This window comes from Idiotropiscis lumnitzeri, chromosome 17, assembly GCF_059441095.1.
Source record: "Idiotropiscis lumnitzeri isolate Australia: NSW breed Sydney's pygmy pipehorse chromosome 17, RoL_Ilum_1.0, whole genome shotgun sequence".
In the NCBI taxonomy this organism is placed as follows: Eukaryota; Metazoa; Chordata; class Actinopteri; order Syngnathiformes; family Syngnathidae; genus Idiotropiscis; species Idiotropiscis lumnitzeri.
Genome location: NC_142407.1, coordinates 15,556,889 through 15,576,135, shown reverse-complemented (window position 1 = coordinate 15,576,135; position 19,247 = coordinate 15,556,889). Strand labels below are relative to the sequence as shown.

At 43.3% G+C, this 19,247-nt stretch overlaps 1 protein-coding gene across 12 annotated transcripts in view; it reads left to right on the top strand.

Annotated features, from left to right (window-relative positions):
• Nucleotides 1-19,247, top strand: part of nbeaa (neurobeachin a) — a 42,553-nt gene that overhangs the window by 1,860 nt on the left and 21,446 nt on the right. For all 12 annotated transcript variants that reach the window (XM_088279111.1, XM_088279108.1, XM_088279110.1 and 9 more), the window contains exons 2-11: nucleotides 11,550-11,781; nucleotides 13,983-14,083; nucleotides 14,640-14,735; nucleotides 14,817-14,938; nucleotides 16,216-16,342; nucleotides 16,614-16,733; nucleotides 17,301-17,447; nucleotides 18,054-18,251; nucleotides 18,634-18,767; nucleotides 18,844-18,952. In XM_088279111.1, the coding sequence (XP_088135237.1) occupies nucleotides 11,550-11,781; nucleotides 13,983-14,083; nucleotides 14,640-14,735; nucleotides 14,817-14,938; nucleotides 16,216-16,342; nucleotides 16,614-16,733; nucleotides 17,301-17,447; nucleotides 18,054-18,251; nucleotides 18,634-18,767; nucleotides 18,844-18,952 (1,386 nt within the window). The remainder of the gene's footprint in view (nucleotides 1-11,549; nucleotides 11,782-13,982; nucleotides 14,084-14,639; nucleotides 14,736-14,816; nucleotides 14,939-16,215; nucleotides 16,343-16,613; nucleotides 16,734-17,300; nucleotides 17,448-18,053; nucleotides 18,252-18,633; nucleotides 18,768-18,843; nucleotides 18,953-19,247) is intronic.

The window sequence follows — 19,247 nt, the reverse complement described above, 5'->3', positions numbered from 1 at the left end:
TCTGTAAAGTCCATGTGTTTGGTAAATGCTAGCATAGCAAATAAAAGTACTCTGAAGCTGAGAAATTCGCTCGTTCGTTTTGTGTCGGTGTCATTCAAAGCTCGCTTTCAGTGTGAAAGGGGAAAAAACTGAATGAACATTCCAGATGTATCAAAATTCATACTTCAGTCCATGTCTGTACATTTCACACAGACCTGGGATATTGGGAAAAATACTTTCTTAATAAAGCGAAAGGGTAAAAAAGAACCCAAGTTGATTATGTGATAGTCCCCAAATGAGCACCACTTCTCAGAATGGAAACCTCATGTGCTGCGTCCAGTCGCTAATCAGCCTCTGAGGCAGTGTTCCTTTTCAATTAAAGCTGCCGAAGACAAACGAGAAGGGGGGGAAACCTCAGCGGACCGCCGAAAAATCCGTTTTTCGCGCGACCGCACTGGCACTGCCGCGTACCACCGATGACCGAATTGATTCCGTCACACCGCCGTAACTGATGGTCGGCCGGGTCCGATTGCATCCGATACGCTCGCTCTCCGATGTGCCGCCAAGCAGGAAGGAAGAAAACCAGGGTGTTTTTTTTTTTTAAAACACTGACACACGCGCACACAGTCATTATCGTCAGCATCCCAGTTGTCAAGGCAACGCAGCTCTTAGAGCACTCGCTGGCAGACGCTGGACCACCTGCTGCTGTTCTGCACTTCTGCACTTAAGCTCCCTCCTTGCTTCTTCTATTAGACTCCACAGTCTCCACTTTGCTGCATCGCTCCGTTGTTTGCTACCTCCGCCAAGCGAGAAGTTGAGTCGATTTTTCATTGCCGAAATAGTCGACATGCTAATATTGGCGTACCCCGTTACTGTGCCTAAGCTCTGGTTTCAAGTGCTATTCTACTCCACAGTCTCCACTTTGCTGCAGTGCTCAAGTTTTGAGAGTAGAGAAGCGTTTGTTACCTCTGCAAAGCACAATGTCCAATTTTTTTTTTTTTTTGGGGTCTCTTTTTATCAATTAAATTGTCATTGCTCCACATCTCAACTTTGCTGCAGCACTCAGTTGTCTCACTGCCCTTAGTCTGCATTTGGATAAAAAGACAAAAATAGGACACCACTGTTATGCCACAGAATGTAATTTTGCTTCGGTGCTGTTTTCGTGATCTGGTTTGATCCATTAATTTATTTTTTGTCATTTGAGTTTGGATGGACGCATCCTCTCCCCCTGCCCTGGAATTCAAAATGGCGAGGTCCTGTCCTCTTATGTCATCGTTCTGTAGTGCATGTTTGGATTTGCGTTGTCCTCTCCACACTCTTGAAGTGTTTTTAAACATCAAACACGAGCAGTATTTTTAGATATGGAAAAAAAAAAAAAACGCTTCTTCTTTTTCGTGACTTTGTTCCGCATCTCTTTTCTTTCCGCGTCTCCCCCGCAGGTGGCCCCCTCCTCCGGGTCTCCTTATCCCCCGTACGCTCTCTCCGGAAGCCAAGTTTGCTCACAAACACACTCAAAAATTATTGATGGGTGCTCACCTTAAAACACCGTACAGTGGTGCCTCGAGATGCGAATTGAATTGGTTCCATGATCACACTCGTAACTCAAAACGGATATCTTATGTCATCATTCCTTATTGAAATGAACGGAGAAGCCATAAATCCATTTCACCCCCCACCCAAAAATATATTTGTCGTTATTAATAAGGAAAAATAGAACTCGATAATTTTGTACTTTATAAAATAGGGATGGTTATAAGGAATACCATAAATTAATAGAATGTCATGATTTAATGCTGTAATTCAATTCATTGCGCTGCTCCTTCTGATGTTCCCGCCTAATGAAGAAGCGTATCAACTCCAATGCTGAAGCGACTAAGATGCTGGAATGTTAGTCATTTTTTCCTAGCGGCTCAGGAATGTATGTGTTCTAAAATGGTGACTATTGATGCTAACTGTTAGCATTTCAATGGTGTTCTCCGCTGTAGGTTAGCATGAAGCTACAAGGCCGTTCTTAAGACAACGTTGGTTGGACTGAAATGCGTAATGTCTAATTCTCTTTGTTTTTGAGTTAGCTTGACTGGAAACCAACTGAAAGTGGCATTAAACAGCTTGAAGCCTCTTTTGTGAAAGTTGTTCTCTTTGAGGAACAATTGCTTGGATTGTGGTGCATTAGAAGCGTATAGACATTAAATAGGTTACATCAGATGTGTAAACAAGATATGAGGCAAATATGCTGCATTGGTGTTGCATAGACATTAAGTATGTTGAGACCAAATTATGACGTAGCTCGGCGCTAATCCCTAAACTAACGGCTACGCTAAGATTCTTGTTCGCTCCTTTAGTGCCATTGTTTCCACGCGATTGTGTTCAAATGTATGCATTGTGTATAAGGGGGGTTGCTTCTATAGTGTGTGCCTGTGTGAGAGTGAAGTGACACTCCTGCAGTGCAATGAAACAAATTGGGTGTGTGTGTGTGTGTGTCTGTGTCTGTGCGTGCGCGTGCGTGTGTGTGTGTGTCTCACAATTGATTAATGAGAGTACAAAGCGATGCTTTACTGTCCTCCTGCACTTTCTTCTGCACTGCACGTTGTCTGGTGTTACGCGCGCGCGTGCACAGGCGCACGCACGCACATGCACTGCTTTCCTCTTGCAGCCCACATCATCATTGCCTTGCAGGGCTGATTTTAAATTCATGCTGGCCTAGTTCGCCTTTCTCCCTTGGCTCCATGTGCGCACGCACGCACACACAGACAAACACGCACACGCACACACACACACGCATCTGCATTTCCTTGAAGTGTATGGAAGTGTCGTTATTCGTCCCGCTGCATACTGCAGCGCAGCGTTGATGCTTGCAAACTGGTGTGCGCTCGTGTGTGTGTGTGTGTGTGATGTCACGGACAATTTATTGCATTTTCACACACGCGCGCGCGCTCGCACGCGGGCACATGTTGGCAGACATGTTGGAGGTGTGAACACTGAACAATGCCGTAGCATCGGGGCCACGTGTTCTCTCTAGGAATAGACTCCTCCCAGTGATTGCAGCTATGAACTCTCCTCACGTCATACACACGCACGCGCACGCGCGCGCGCACACAGTTGTGATGGAACGCTGTGGAAGGTTAAACAAGGACAAAGCTGCAGTGGTATTTGGCACATATATTTTTTTTATTTTCTTACACAAATCAGAGAGTCTATTCGTGATGCATCTGATAAACACGTGATTTCGAACGATTATGTCAGTCGTGTGTATTTTGATTTATTCTCTGGATCAATGATGTCGCCATTTGTGGTAAAAATCGCGGAATCACTCGCAATATTATTTTCATATTTTGCCAACAATGATAATATCGCAATTGAGGCAGGTCCGATATGGATCTCTGGACGCTGATGCCGATTCAGGTTTTGACAGCATCACATTTAGATACCTGCAATAAATAAATAAAGAAATAAATCAATAATAAAAATTACCAAGAAAGTTTTCAATTCTATGCTACAAACGTGGTTGCAATGTTTAGTTTTTTTTAAACGTGTAATCTAGGCAACACTTTTTTGAAGTATTTTTGAGCCAGGTACCACACGTCTTACTTTCTCTTTTCATGCATTGCAAGTTGTGAAGAGAAACCAAAGTAAAAAGCTCAAATGTAACATGGACGGTTGATTTTGTCTTTGGGGAAAAACGTTCTTATTACTCTCATTGATAGTTAGCGCACGGGTAGGTGGTAGCGGTTCCGCCGGGGTGGTAGTCGCTAATCGCCATCCACCACGCTGCCTCCACATGAACAACGAGGATGGATGTATTTTTTATTTTTTTTTGCAGCAGCAGTGGTGACTCATCGTGTCACTCTCCTCCCGCCTCCTCGGACCCCCTGGAGTGTACATAATGAAGCTAAAGTTTATGTCCCCCATGAGTGGTCGCACATGGTGATTCACTGGGAGACCAGTTGTCGCGGCCCACGACAGGAGAAGCAAATGTGTTAACTTCTATGTCGTCTTTTTGAACATATGTACGCTACTGTGTATAACAACACAAAATTAGATGTTCGATCATTTTTCAAACGCGTATTGCATCTTATTTCATTCATGTTTAAAAAGCTCTGGTCTCCCCTGTTTATTTTGTCGTTATTTGAGGCTGAAGTAGCTTTCCATGCACTTTTGTCTGCCCAAATGAAATATGACTTTGATGATTTATTGTTCTGGGTTGTCATCTCGTCTCACTTGATCTGATTTGAACGCTCTGGAGCAGCGTTTCAATTGCATCTTTGATCTTTTGGATTGTTTTTCGGTTTGACGGCTCTTAAGTCCAGGCGGTGGGGCTTTGATAATAAATAGTTCTATTACATCTCAACTGACCGACATATATATATTTGTATGTATATATATATATGTATATATATATATGCTATCCTGATACTGTAATAATCCAAGTATCCTGAAATTGTGATATCATGCTCTCATGCTATAGTAATAATTGTGATATCATGATCTTCTCTTATTGTGACAGCATAGCATGCAACATCCACACATGAATAATTGTCCCGATGTTCCCGGGATGCTCATTTGGCATGATGAGTGTTTCTTGGGCGAAGATGTTTCCAAGGAACGAGTCACGCCAAAATAACCTTGGCTAATGAGCCACATGCTGCTTCATCAAGTCGAAAGGGCTCCGCTAAAACTCTAGCGTCTAGCATGTCCCGAGGGCGTGCTAATGAGGCAACATGGCGTAACTAACCCAAAAGAGCTGACGTGAGAATAATGTGCGAGGATGCAGCGTTCAAGCCGCAGCTCACATGCGCGCTTTCGCTGCTCTTCATTGGCGAGCGACGAAGCGACGGGTCTGCTGCACTAGATCACCTCTGTTTGCATAAATGGTACCAGGGGCTTCGTGTCTCATTCATATACAGTAGTGTCCAACACTTCCACACGGAGATATTGCTTAGATTAATCATCCATTCTTTGAGCCTGTAGAATTGTGCTGCCTAAATAGGCTGCAGTCGCAAATATTCCCGAGCCACTCGGCTTTTTTCCCCTCTGGTCCTCTTTTGCTTGTCGAATGATCTCCAGGCTTTTTTAAGGCCTTTTTGGTTGTTCCCCGATTAATTCGGGCCCAACTAGTTTGTTGCCTAAAAGGGCTGCTGTGTCTCATGACGTTGGATTACTGCGGCGCTGATCCTCGGTCAGCTTTTGGCTCAATGGAACACTGCTCACCATTGTTCCAGCACACACACACACGCACGCATGCACGTAACGGTCCTATTGCGTACACGCATATGAAGGTCCCATCAGCGGGAAAAACAAATAGATTAACGCTGTTGAACTGGCAGCAGCCTGTTCTGAATTAGGTCTGCTGGGCTTATCGGGCAACCTTTCAACTCGTTGTCGGCTTTTCCGCAAATTTCCGGACACGCGCCGGGATATATCCGAGAAGTTGCGAAGGCTCGTTGAGGCTCTTTGACGTTTGTCACCTATAAAGACCAAACTTTGTCGTTAGTTGTTGTCGCCAAGCTAGGGCAGCTCGATTATGTAAGAAATATTCATCTCTATTATTTTTTTGAATAATACAAATTACGATTGTTCAAATGATTCATTTTTTCGGGGGAACAAAATGAAAAATAAGATTTGAAACACAATAATTATGTCAAAAATTGACTGTTTTGCACCAACAATGTGTCTGCTGCTACACCAACGCCTGAAAATTTGTGGTGAGATTTTCAAATTCAACTCAGCACAACAGTGAAGAAAATGGGGAAAAATGTTGTTCGCCATGAGAAAGGGTGTCGAATTGAATCCAACAGATGCTACGTTCTCGACTGCTGGGACATGGGAAATAGACATGTTTTCATACACTGCCAACTAGTGGCCTGGCATCCTCATTGCACTGTCATGCAAATTGAAAGCTAGCTCAAGTGGCAAACAACAACACCCTCAAGCTACTTTCCATGTCATCCATGCCTTACACACAAACAATATTATCATAATTAAAGTAGACTGCGGTATTCTGGACTTCTCATTCGTAGTCTGAAACATTTCTCTTTCATTTAAACTCTCTCACAATGATCTAATTTCCCCGGGAAGGAGCCGGCAACACAGACGAGCTCTCAAAGTTTGAATGGGGAAGACAAAAAATGTAAATTTATTCATGAGAAAGTTTTTTTTTTTTTGTCACTTGGAGCAAACATACGCTTCCCTATTCCGCTCTATCAATACAGTAAATGCAATTTTATTTTCACGTGCCTTGGGAGGAAATGCACTGCATGCGGCTAAATAGCCGTTTCCCGACAGATAATAAAGAAGCGTGAAAGGGGCTTAATTCAGTCCACCTAATTCTACGTTGAAGACGACCAGCACATCAGAACACGGTTATTCACGGTAACTCGTGAGTCGTCTCTGAATCCAAAACGGTGCGGTAACACAATGGAGGATGGGGATCGCCTCGCTAAATAAACTCGAGTTAAGTGATAGAATCCAACAGTCGCCCAGCGCCGTGTTTGTCCGAATGTCCACCCTGCTGTCAATCAAAGTTTGCGTACAACATTCAAGGTTTGCAGGTCAGCGCCAGGGCTCAGAAATATGTTTATTGTTTGTCTCTGGACGCCCTGTGACGAGGCTTAGCGTGACTAAGCCGCTTGGGCCAATCAGGTAGCAGCCGAACATTTTCAACCACATTGTAATGTGTGTGCGTGCGTGTGTGTGTGTTTGAGGTATTGTTGTGTTGAGTGTGTAAATTTTCCATCTCAGCAATGTTAAATGTCAATTAAACTTGTGTGGATGATTTCCCATGATGCCTCAGCGTGTCCTCAAAGGCCCAACGTGACTTTCTAAAATGTTAAATTATTATTTTTTTCATGCTTCAGGGTTTGGAGAATATCTCGACGTGTGAAGTAAAATTTTGACATTTAGCGCTGAACTGAGCTGCGGCTTTGATGTTTTGAGCGCCGCGACACTCGTTCGTTTTTGATCAAAAGGTCCTAACAAAAAGTAGTTTGTGCTACATTAGCCCCAGTAAAGTTCAATTTGACACTTTTTGCAGCATAACCTGTCAAGTGATGAACGCTTGATCCTTTTATGGGTTAATTTAACAAACGACAATATTGATTTTTTTTTTTTACAATGAAATAAGCCTAAAAGTTAAACACAACTGAATTAGCCAAGTAGTTTTTTTTTTTTTTTGTCAAACTGTGATACAATGTGACCTGTTAAAGAATGTTTGAATCCACTTACATAACCTAGCTTCGTTTATTTTCTTGTTCGTTGTCTTTTTATTAAGTTGGTTTTTATCTCATGCTAACAAATAACAATTCTCTTTTATGGTCTTCTTTGACGTGGAGGGGGCCTTAAGGCAGAAAACTGTGTCTTGTGTTATTTTTTATCAAATGAAAGCTTGTTTAGTAAAATGGTGCTAGCAGCTCTCGGTTGCGCCGCATTGCCCTTAGACGCCATCACGCTCGCTGATTGAAAGCGAGCGTCCCCTTCTACGCCAGTTTGTATCATGTGTATGCATAACATTTACAAATAAGCTATTTGCTGGTGCACTCGTACATAAAAGCATTTATTCATGTTTGCATGATACTCTCTGCAGGTTTTTCCTCTCTCTCTCTCTCTCTGTCTGTCAACATCCAAGTATACGATCCAATTCTTCACACCCGCGGTGCCTTCGGCTGCTTCTGAGCAGGGTCTGTTGTGTTGTGTGAGCAAATCCTCTTGCCCATATACGGAGGATAAACATTCCCAGCAGCCACGCCAATCTCTGCACGATTTGGGAAATGGGAAATAGGAATTCTTTTCCAATATGTTCAAAATGACCGCAACCCTGGAATTTGAATTGGTTGAATAGGCCACAAAGTACGGCCGGATGAGTTCAATCTGAAAAAATGTCCTTCATTTCAGTTTGATGCCGAACAATATTCTTCAGCATTTACCCCAGAATGCAACATTTGTTTCTTTTTCTTCACTTACAGTGCGGGCAAATTTTGTAATACAAAGAAAAAGTGTGAACAAATTGTTTGAACATTTTTCAAATGATGTCTTTATTCACAGCAACCGCCCCCGCTCACACACGCACACACACCCCTGCGCAAACACACACACACACGAATGAGATTCGGAGATAGCGGCTGGGGGCATAGGGGGTCAATTGTTTCATCCCGTTCGCCATCTGTGGGCACAAGGACCCATGGGAAATGCAGTTCAGCCTCCCACCCCTCCCCCTGTGTGTGCGTGTGCGTGTGTGTGTGCGTGTCCGTGTCATTCTTCATCATCATCACTGGAGGACGAAGACGCGATGCATCTGTTGCCTTTTAGGCTGTAAATCCCCGCCGGTGCTCATCCATTAAACCACTGCAACATACATTAATTTCATGTTAATAATGTCTTTGTCGTCACAGTTGGTGAGATAAACAATAGTACGTGTCATCTCAAAGGTTTTCGTCCAATGTAAATGAACAACACAAACCACATCACTTTTAGGTAACAAAATGATACGGCCAAGTGTTGAAATAGCTGCACCAATAATAGTAAAAAAAAAAGTTGTGTGGGAAAAAATATAGGCCTTTGTGTTGCCATGGCAGCAGTAAAGCTTCCTCTCCGCTGCCCGTCGAGCCCACTTGGCCAATTGCTAAGTGCGTAACGTGTGATGTGGCGTTCACAAGAGCTTCTCTCTCGCCACACAAAAGCGACTCCTTTGATGGCGGCGAGTGGATGATACTCCACGAACAAATTAGCAGCAGGTGTCGTTGTTGTGGCCGACAGTCAGCTGTAATGACTCCTTTGATGCGCCGCCATTTGCATTAATGCGGCACACCAATGAATGAGTCCGCTGCGCTGATGTCCGTACACGGGCTTTGATCATTTCCTTTTCGACAAATATGTTGTTTGAAGGGCGGCGCATCATGTAACAATCTCCTGTTGTCGATACAGTTCGCTACGAATAAAACTTGATGTGTCTGACAGTAAACCGTCTAAATTTGACCCAATTATGACATCATATCATAGTCAGGCTCATTATCATAATCCCGCCCCCTACACAGAGCTTCTCTACGTCCATGACTTAGCAGTCAGGCTGGACAAACGTGCCATTTTCAAGCAACGGTTGTGTCGTAGCCAAAAGCGAATCAGAGCTGCTGTGTTAGCACAGAATAACGTTAGCGTCTCATAAACAGCGCATGCACTTTGTGTGTGGCTGGATTTGTTGATTTTTTTTTTTCCCTTTTAATAGTTGCTAGATTGTTGCTGGTTGTCTCTTTTGGAAAATAGTCGCTAGATTTGTTGCTAGTTGCATTTTTGTTGCTAGATTGTTGCTAGGTGCAACTTTGAAAAATGTTTGCGAGATTTATTGCTTGTTGCTTTTTGGAAAAATAGTCACTTCATTTGTTGCGTGACAGTTTTGTTTTTAAGATGAGTCAATTTTGCCTTTTTGAAAAATACACTGAAAAAAGTTTTTGTTGTATGGACTCAATTTTATTTCCTCAAGGATTCACTCTCAATCAAATCTGGATCCAGAGGATTTTATTCTGTGCACCCTCTTGACGAAATAAAATTGAGTAAATTCAACACACCATTTTTTTTTCAATGTAGCTGTCAGAAGGAGAACTCGTACAGCCAAATCAGAGCTCCGTGATTTGACAGGAAGGCAAAACCTCAGGTGTCATCCCAAAGATATCTGTGTTAAACGGTCTTGCTTTCAGACGCTTGTTAAGAAACTTGAGCGTATGAGAACCTCCGCGGGGCACGAAAATATGAGGTGAGAATGTACGCTCGTCGCCACCGGCCAAAGAGAATGCTGCATGATGCAAACTGTGGCAACTAACTGCAAGGAAGAAAAACGGAATCCTTGCCTGGACGGGGAGACAATACCTGAAAAAGCCATCAAAGAAAATGTCATATGTTAAAAAAAAAAAAAAACGGGAAAAAAAAGTGTTCATGGTGGAGTGAAATGCGCTGAAAATGTTTTTTGTTGAATTTACTCACTTTGATTTTGTCAAATAGTTGCATGAAAGAAAATCTCCTGGATCCAGATATCCCAAAAATGTTCACGAATCAATGTGACCCGCTGTATTTTTAACACCACTGTTGCAAATGAGAGCTTCTTGCTCACTGTGGAGTTTTTGTTGCTTTTTTTTCAAGGCCTCAAAAAGGCTCCAATGTGTTGTGCCGCCCACCTCGGGGGCACAAAAGGCTCTCTTGGCATGGCTGAACTGGCAGCATCGTCGTCTTGGCCAACTGCTGGAGGATGTTTGCTTTGGCTTCGCATTGGCACAGATCGCTCTCAAAGCACCCGCCGGGGTTACGCCTCAGCGAGATCATAGACCCTCACAGAAAAAAAACGACAAATTAACAAGCATGTTTACATTCCCAACGACGTAATGGATGGTGTGCACAGTGCTTGGAAATTATTTTAAAATATTGTGTAGGGGCGGTTGGCTTATGCCACTTCAAATCAAAATAGCAGGCTTTCTCCTATTTTATTTATATTTATTTTTTTACAGCAAGGGCTCTTCCGACTATTTGTGGGTCTACTCACGAGACCAAATTTCATGTTGCTAAGTGAAAGAGGCTTTGGGGTATAAATTTAAAGGCGTTTGCGCAAACGCTTACATTATGGAGAAAACTTGACCACACCAAAAATGACCACGTCAACCCAAAATGGCAAACTTCCTGCACTTCTTGAGACTTTTTTTTTTTGTGGGTCTACTCATGAAGTCATCTGGGATAGGTTTTAGTTGATTAATGATGGATGCAAGCATCCTTCCAATTTGCGCCACCCTGTGGCCAAAATGACAACTGCATTTATCCCAGAAAACATTCAGTGATTGAAAGACATAAAGCTCTTTTTGTACTAATGCCAATTACTGTATTTTTTTTATATAAATTTGCATATGCCAGGCCAGTCTAATATTCAGTTTTTCTTGTACTTCTTTTATCCACCGTGATGTATTGTGTGGCTCTTGTGGTTTCATTTAATAATTTCCACGCAGTGTGTTTGTGCATGTGTGTGTCCTCTTAGTTTGTTGGTCACCATAGCGACCACTTTCTGGATAGTGAAGCATGCCTCGGCTGAAGTGTGTGCCTCCCTGCGTGTGCCAGCGTGCGTGCGTGTGCGTGTGTGTGTATGTGTGGAGCACAGCGATACTTTTCGCAAGTAATTACGCTGCATCAGCCATTAAGAGGCAGGCCATTTGCATGTCGGAATGATGATATCTGCAGCTCAGCTTAGGGTTGTGTGTACATGATTGCTAGTTGGGGTGTGCGTGTGTGTGAGCAGGAAGGGGAGCTGGCCATTTTCAAAGCCAATGTATTTTGAAAGATTGTTGCTCTCTGACTGAGTGCTTCTTACTTAACAGGACGAGTTTGTGTCACGTGGCAGAAACATCAGAATCAATCCAGCTGAACGTAGCCTGTTTTATTAGTTTCTATTTCATTGATTAGTTTCCCCCTTTTTGTGGTGCGTCATCAATTCTTGGCCCTTCTGCGCCCAAATGCAGTGACCAAAAAATGCAAATGCTCCACTCCTAAAGACATCTGAGTACTATCATTCTCTCTTCTTCTTGTTCTTCTCCACCATCAACCCTCAGCTGGTGGGCGGCGAGTTCGACCTGGAGATGAACTTCATCATCCAGGAGGCGGAGAGCATCGGCTGCATGGTGGAGCTGCTGTCACACTGTGAGGTGACGTGTCAAGCGGAGATTTGGAGCATGTTCACCGCCATACTGCGAAAGAGCGTCCGCAACCTGCAGACCAGCACGGAGGTGGGCCTCATCCAGCAGGTGCTGCTGAAGATGAGCACAGTGGATGACATGATCGCAGGTGAGAGATTCTAGGTTCTGAATAATTACTGGAAGTACAACCGCTCTGGTCTTTTCCTTTTCCAACCAAGCCTGAAAATTTTGAGTAAATCTGAGAAGTGTAGGGAAAAGTCTTGGTTCATTTGAAATGGGATCGGCCCTCCGCAAGAGATGCCCTTGGCAAAAAAACATTTGTTGAGGATTCCTGCTTCTGATTGGGGCTCATCTGTTGTTGGAATTGATCAAAGTAGCAGCCCTGAAATTTGCCACTCTAAGGGCAACTTCGAAGCAAAATGAACGACTTTTTGTCACATTTGTGCTATAGGTCCTTGAGAGTTTTTCGTGTGTTCCGTTATGGTAGAAATATTCCAAAGAAATTGTATAATTCAGTAAAACTGGTGTCAGGGGCTGAGTTTTGCAAACTTTCTCAATCCTCAAAATCATTGAAGTTGTCAGTTCAAGTGCTGTCAGTGGATTCTGCGAAATGAAAATGCTATTTTATATTGCCAAAACACGAACTCCTCAAATATAAAGACATTGTGATTCAAGGTGAACCTTTCTGTAATCTATTGTTACTGTATTCATTGTAAAAACATGATTTAATATACACGTTTCTTTAATTTGAGGAAAATATTGTTGTGTAAAACTAAATAATACAACTTTGCGGAATTTATTCCCGTATTAGTTGGATTGCAGATCAAGTATGTAGAGTAAAGCTTTGTGGTAATAAGGAGGCACTTGAGTGTATTCCGACACTCAGTGGAGGCCATGTGAGTCAATCATCTCCCTTTTCCAGATGATCTTTTTGTGTAATTGATGCTTTCCTCACTTATGCTCCGAATTCGCTCACTCGGCAGCCAATTCCCCTGACGAGTGTTTTTCCTCAGCGTGCCTTTTCAACCAGACATGAGTCGCGCAGTTCAGCGGCGGGTCGTAAACGCTGCGTAAACATTGAAAAGTGTGTGAGTATGTGTGAACATTTTGTGTATTCCTCATGCATCCAACAGTCAAAGCAAGAACGTGTGTTTGAACATTTTTTTCATCCATTGGCCTAGCCAAGTAGTGAAGCTAAGTAAATATATATTGACATTTAGGTTTTTTTCCTCAAATTGTCCTCATTCTATGCTGAAGCCAAGAAAGTGTGTGAGAATATAGAGGTCATTTTCCTCAGCAATCCTCTCAGAGTAGTGAATTCAAGACAGTGTCGGGGCGCATTCAATTTAGATTTTTTTTCATCACAAAATACTTCAGACAAGCAAGTGTTTTAGACATTCAAGTAATTTTCTTTGATCATCCTCACTAAAGTAATGCAATCGTTCTCCTAAAATAGTGAATTCAAGAAAAAAATGTTTGAGCAATCCTCACAAAGCAGTGAAGCCAAAAATAGTGCGTATGGGGTATTCGGTTTATTTTCCGAAATCGTCCATACAAAAATACGTAAAGCTAAGCAAATGTGTGTTCTGGGCATCCGACACATGCTAGTGTGAAGTCTCTTTGACATAATCGCAGCGACCTTGACATTTCCTTTAATGCTGCGCTCTCCCTCCTCCCTCCATCATGTCTCTGCAGGACGATGTGCTTTACAAGTGCTTTGACTTACGCTGCAGCTCTCCATGACCTACATGCATTGATCACTCACACACACTCTCACACGCACCCACACACTCACAAGCACAGTGATGCTTTATTTCCTGTAATGAAATCCGGTGCAGCTCTATTCACATTATATCCACGCTGCCTTAATGGCACACAAGGAGAGTCTGTAAGTAAGCAGATTGACTGGCCGCCGCACTATGTCAAAGTCGAGGTTGTTTAGAGCACGCACACACATACAAACGCAGACAAAAATGCACGTTCAGTAATTCTATGACAAGGTAATGTGAGTCAAATACATAGGGCTGCGGATATCAAATATTTTCATATTCATATAACCTATTGAAAATGCTGTCAAATAATTGAGGATTTGGGCAAAAGTAAAATATATATTCATACTTAAAAGGAACTGCTGAAGTGAGTTGAGGTGCTTCATTTGGATAAAAGAAGCCCTTTGCCGCCATCTTATGACTTCAGAGTGTGTTGACTGAACTCAATCTTGTGACGTCAATTGTTAAAAATTTACAAAGATTATTTTGTTAATTTATTTATTTTGGATTAATTGAAGATTGTTTATGAAAAGCGACGACATCTCTGTTCACCATGTGCCTGCTGGTTTGTTGTTTGCAGACCTGCTGGTGGACATGTTGGGCGTCATGGCCAGTTACAGTATCACAGTCAAAGAGCTGAAGCTGCTTTTCAGCATGCTGAGGGGCGACAACGGCATCTGGGTAAGTACGGTGTAGTGAAGCCAAAAAAAGTATGCGGGGAATTTCAGATCCATTTCCTCAGCAATCCTCTCGAGGTTGTAAAGCCAAGAAAGTGTGTGGAGTAATTCAGACGTACACCGGAGAAAGTACTGAAGCCGAGAAATTGGGAAGGAACGTTCAGGTCAGTTATCTCGACAATCCTCACGAGGGTGTGAAGCCATGAAAGTGTGTTCGGGTCCGTTTCCGCCAACGTCCACACAAGATAGTGTAGCCAAGAAAGTGTGTGTGTTAGCTCTTTTTCCTAAGTCCTCACTAAGTGGTGAAGCCCAAAAAAATATAAATAAATCGACCTTTTTAACAGCAAGCCCTTTTTTTTTCAGACAGACAGACAGGTCGATGTCGAGTTGCCATTGTATTGATGAGGCAGAGGTGATTGAAGGAATTATTGATCCGATGGCTTGTGGTGGAGATGTGATGTCACACCGCGTTCTCCTGCCGCTCGGTAGCGAGTATCAATTTGTAAATGTCAGTCACTCCTCTTCACCCTCTTTCACTTATACTCCTCTCCCCTTCGTAGCCCAGACACGCCATCAAGTTGTTGTCCGTGTTGAATCAGATGCCTCAGCGTCACGGCCCCGACACCTTCTTCAATTTCCCCGGACGCAGCGCGGCGGTATGTGCTTTGCAACTCACCGCTTGCCTTATTTGGAACGCTTAGTTGTAAGCACGTACGTTCCCGTCTGTGTTGCTGCAGGCCATCGCTTTGCCGCCCATCGCCAAGTGGCCGTACCAAAACGGTTTCACCATCAACACGTGGTTCCGCCAGGATCCTCTCAACAACATCAACGTGGACAAAGACAAGCCGTACCTTTACTGGTGAGTCACCAGGGAAACCAAAACGGGTTGTAAGTTATACATGAAGGAGACGGTCACAATTGCCACAGTAGCATTAGTCGTTCTTCACAAAGAATAAATACCTGTGAGTATTTTTTGTGTTGTCTGTCTACTTGTGTTGCTTCAGCCTTTTTATCCGTTGCAACAACTGTGCTATTCATCAGCTCCTCTATGCCGTTTCCCAGTATGTGTTAGCATTAAGCTAGCGGACATTAAGGCAGTTATATTGTTTTAATTACACAAAGTTTAATTGTGTGTTTTATGTTTAGTTTGACTGAAGTAACAGAGGTAGGATGGCAGCTGTGTGTGGGGACTCTCGTAAAGTTGGGACGGTGGTGTGTATGGTAAATACCTGCGTGTGTTTCCTTGGCAGCCGTTTGTCAGGTGGCAGGTGCCGTCATCTGCCCTCACTTCCCCTCCGGCCCTGCTGGCTCTTATCATGGTCAGGCAGGAGCTTGCTCTTGTCGTCCATCTTGTTGTCGTTCATCTTGTGTGTGCAGATTACACATTGCCAGCTTGTACCCACAAACAGCAGCAGGGGGAGGAAGCTAGATTTGCCTCATTTGTTTTTAATTTTACTTTGACAATGGGAGGTTGTTATTGTTATTTTTTGTTGTTGTACTCGTTTTGTGCATGATGACAATTGTCACAAATAAATAACTGGCTTTCACGTCACACGACCCAACCTTCATTGGACTATTGTTGACTTTAGGAATTACTTCCAGGAGTTCTGTTTATTTTTATCACACAAAGTGGCGATTACCTTGGCAAGAACAGATTTATTGCCTGATTGTTGGGTTTATTCCAATTCAGTCCATTACCCGTGCCCATAATCACGCTTGCACTGGGGTGTCTTTGACTGTGTGGATTATTTCAAATTTTGTATATTTATTGTTGTTGTTACCTGGCAAGAGGGCGAGATCATATTAATTGTATAACATATATTCCACATGTGCATAATAATAATAATAATAATGCCTTTATTAGTCCCACAATGGGGAAATTCGAGATTCGAACCCAGGCCTCCTGGGGAGACTGGGTCCTGAACGCGGCGCCTTAGACCACTCGGCCATCCTGGCAGCCACGAGATTCGAACCCAGGCCTCCTGGGGAGACTGGGTCCGGAACGCGGCGCCTTAGACCACTCGGCCATCCTGGCACCTAATTATGCTGTGAATTTTATTTAGATTTTGTGGATTTTTTCAAGTTGTTGATTTTCATGAAAATGGTCAAATTGTCTCCCTCCATTTTGCTTTGCAGCTTCCGCACCAGTAAAGGAATCGGCTACTCGGCTCACTTTGTGGGCAACTGTCTGATCGTGACCTCCCTCAAGTCGAAAGGAAAAGGCTTCCAACACTGCGTCAAGTACGACTTCCAGCCGCGAAAGGTGAGAACAATGAGCACAAAAATTGAATTATTACTGAATATTTGATATAAAATAAGCACTATCGGAGATTTGAAAGGACTTCCTCACCATCAAGTAAATCTTTAGTCATCTGCCTTTTTCTTTCAACATTTTAGATTTATAAAACGAACAAACAAACAAATGTGATTAATCTACAAATGACCTGGCCTGTTTATCCATTTCACTAATCAAAAATGAAAGTTCGCACACCCCTCGTTAACCGATTGATGGGTAACGTGTGTGTGTGTTTCAGTGGTACATGATCAGCATCGTGCACATCTACAACCGCTGGAGGAACTCCGAGATCCGCTGCTATGTGAACGGGCAGCTGGTTTCCTACGGTGACATGGCCTGGCACGTCAACACCAACGACGTAAGAGAAACGCCGCCGACATTTTGTCCTTTAGCCGAGTCGCCCTTGGGCCGCTGTCCAACCTGGGCGGGAAGCAAAAAAACAGCAAGCCGCGGGGGGGCCGACAGGAAGCGCGTCCTTCACAAGTTGATACTTTGTAGTGGAAAAACAAAGTGTAAGCAAAAAGCTGAGTGGGAGTCGGTCATTGGTGGATTAAAAAAAAATGGCGACATCAATCATCCAAGATGGGAGGGTATAAATTGAGACAGGATGAAATATATAGATAATAAATTCACGAGACGTGAAATGATCATATAGAATATTAATTGAGACGTGATAAAGTATTGATGATAAATTATTGAGCCGATTTAATGTAACAGAATATAAATTTCTGAGGTGTGAAAAACATTAAAAAATTGTAAAGAAACATAAAGGATACATGTGCTCTAGACAAATGCACACACACAGCTACATCCGTTGTGTAATGACATAAGGAGACATTCTAAATGTATGCCATAGTTTATGCATAACATGATGAAAAGGTATGTCAGCTCATTGCGTGACATTATTCATGTTTGTCCCTCTCAGAGCTACGACAAATGCTTCCTGGGCTCCTCGGAGACGGCCGACGCCAACCGGGTCTTCTGCGGACAGCTTGGTGCCATCTACGTCTTCAGTGAGGCACTCAACCCTGCTCAGATCTTTGCCATACACCAACTCGGACCCGGATACAAAGTGAGACATGAAGAAATGATTCAGGATTTCCATTGTTGATGATATGAATCAAATCGTTGAGGCATGATGAAGTATGTAGAGCAGGGGTGGGCAATTTGACAGAGGGGCCGGACCAGGAGCAGGTGGGTGGAGTGTTTTGGTCACCTCACCTCATCGGAGAAATAAAATACATTTAATTTTAAATGAAAATGAACAAAAGCATGACAACAAAATATGTCTTTGACACACCACAGTATTTAGAAAACAAAACATGAACAAGGTTTATTCATTTCATTTTTTTCATGTTTGCCGGGCCGGAATAAAACATTTAACGGGCCGCATGTGGCCCCCGAGCCATTGTTTGCCCACACTTGATGTACAGTATTAGAATAATAGAACAATGTGGACTCGCTGAGGCTGATGCACAGATGTCAAGCTAGCTGGCGAAAGCAAATGTAATATTTATTTTTGTCTTTTCTCCCTCTGTCACTAATTGAATTAGCGGCCGTGTAACGAGCTGATGCGTCCTCACGTACCGCTCCATGAAGCCGATTACGTTTGGCACTGCCCAGATGTTCCGTTCCCCAACCTGCTAACGTTTGACCTTTTACCTTTCCCTCCCCACAGAGCACGTTCAAGTTCAAGTCGGAAAGTGACATCCACCTGGCCGAGCACCACAAGCAGGTTCTGTACGACGGCAAACTGGCCAGCTCCATCTCCTTCACGTACAACGCCAAGGCCACCGATGCGCAGCTCTGTTTGGAGTCCTCGCCGCGAGAGAACGCCTCCATCTTTGTGCACTCGCCGCACGCCCTCATGCTGCAGGTCTGTGTGTGCGTGTGTGTAATATGTTGAGCAAAATTCACAAGAAGACTCCCAAGTTGACATTTTTGAGAACGCAGGAAAAACGCTTCTTGGTTTTTTTTTTTCTTTGGTGTTAATTTAAAGGTAGTAACCAAATGAAATTTGTTTATGTCACACTAGCAATAAGCTCAGTAAATGCATTACATGAGCCAAGTTTTGAAAACAAAAAACATTATTTGGTTACAAATGGCAATTGTCTTACAAATGATGCATTTAGAATTTTTTTCAACTTTATCGAGCGCCACCTGCAGTTTTGTAATACACTTGACATTCTGTCCATGTGACACCAGAGTATAGTATTTCTTGGAAACTCAAACAAAAAAAAACTTGTGTCCGACTCCAGGATGTGAAGGCCATCGTGACGCACTCCATCCACAGTGCTATCCACTCCATCGGCGGCATCCAGGTCCTCTTCCCGCTCTTCGCCCAGCTGGACTACAAACAGCTGAACGATGCTGCCGTCGACACCACTGTGTGGTCAGGAGTCGCCAGATCCCGTTATTTTAAGCGGATCTTGACTTGAATCTCATTCTGGTGTGGATTGTGTTTGCAGTGCCACGCTGCTCGCCTTCCTGGTGGAGCTGCTCAAGAGCTCGGTAGCCATGCAGGAGCAGATGCTGGGTGGCAAGGGCTTCCTGGTCATCGGATACCTGCTGGAGAAGGTCAGGGTTTTTTTCTTTTCAGCCCCCATTGACAATGTCACTTAGCAACATGAAATCTGGTATGAGTGGACCCACGAAAAAGTTTCAAGGACCCAGTCCTGAAAAGATAGACAAAGTCTGCCTTTTTGGTTTGAATCAACCATTTGGGCTCTGTAATACGCTGAAGAATTTAACCCCAAAAAAATCACACCTAGAAGCTCGTGTCTCTTTTTTTTCCATTCACGACCACTTTTGAACCTTTCGAGAAAGTTTTCTGGAAACGTTAATAAGTCAACTATTATTATTATCATGTTAT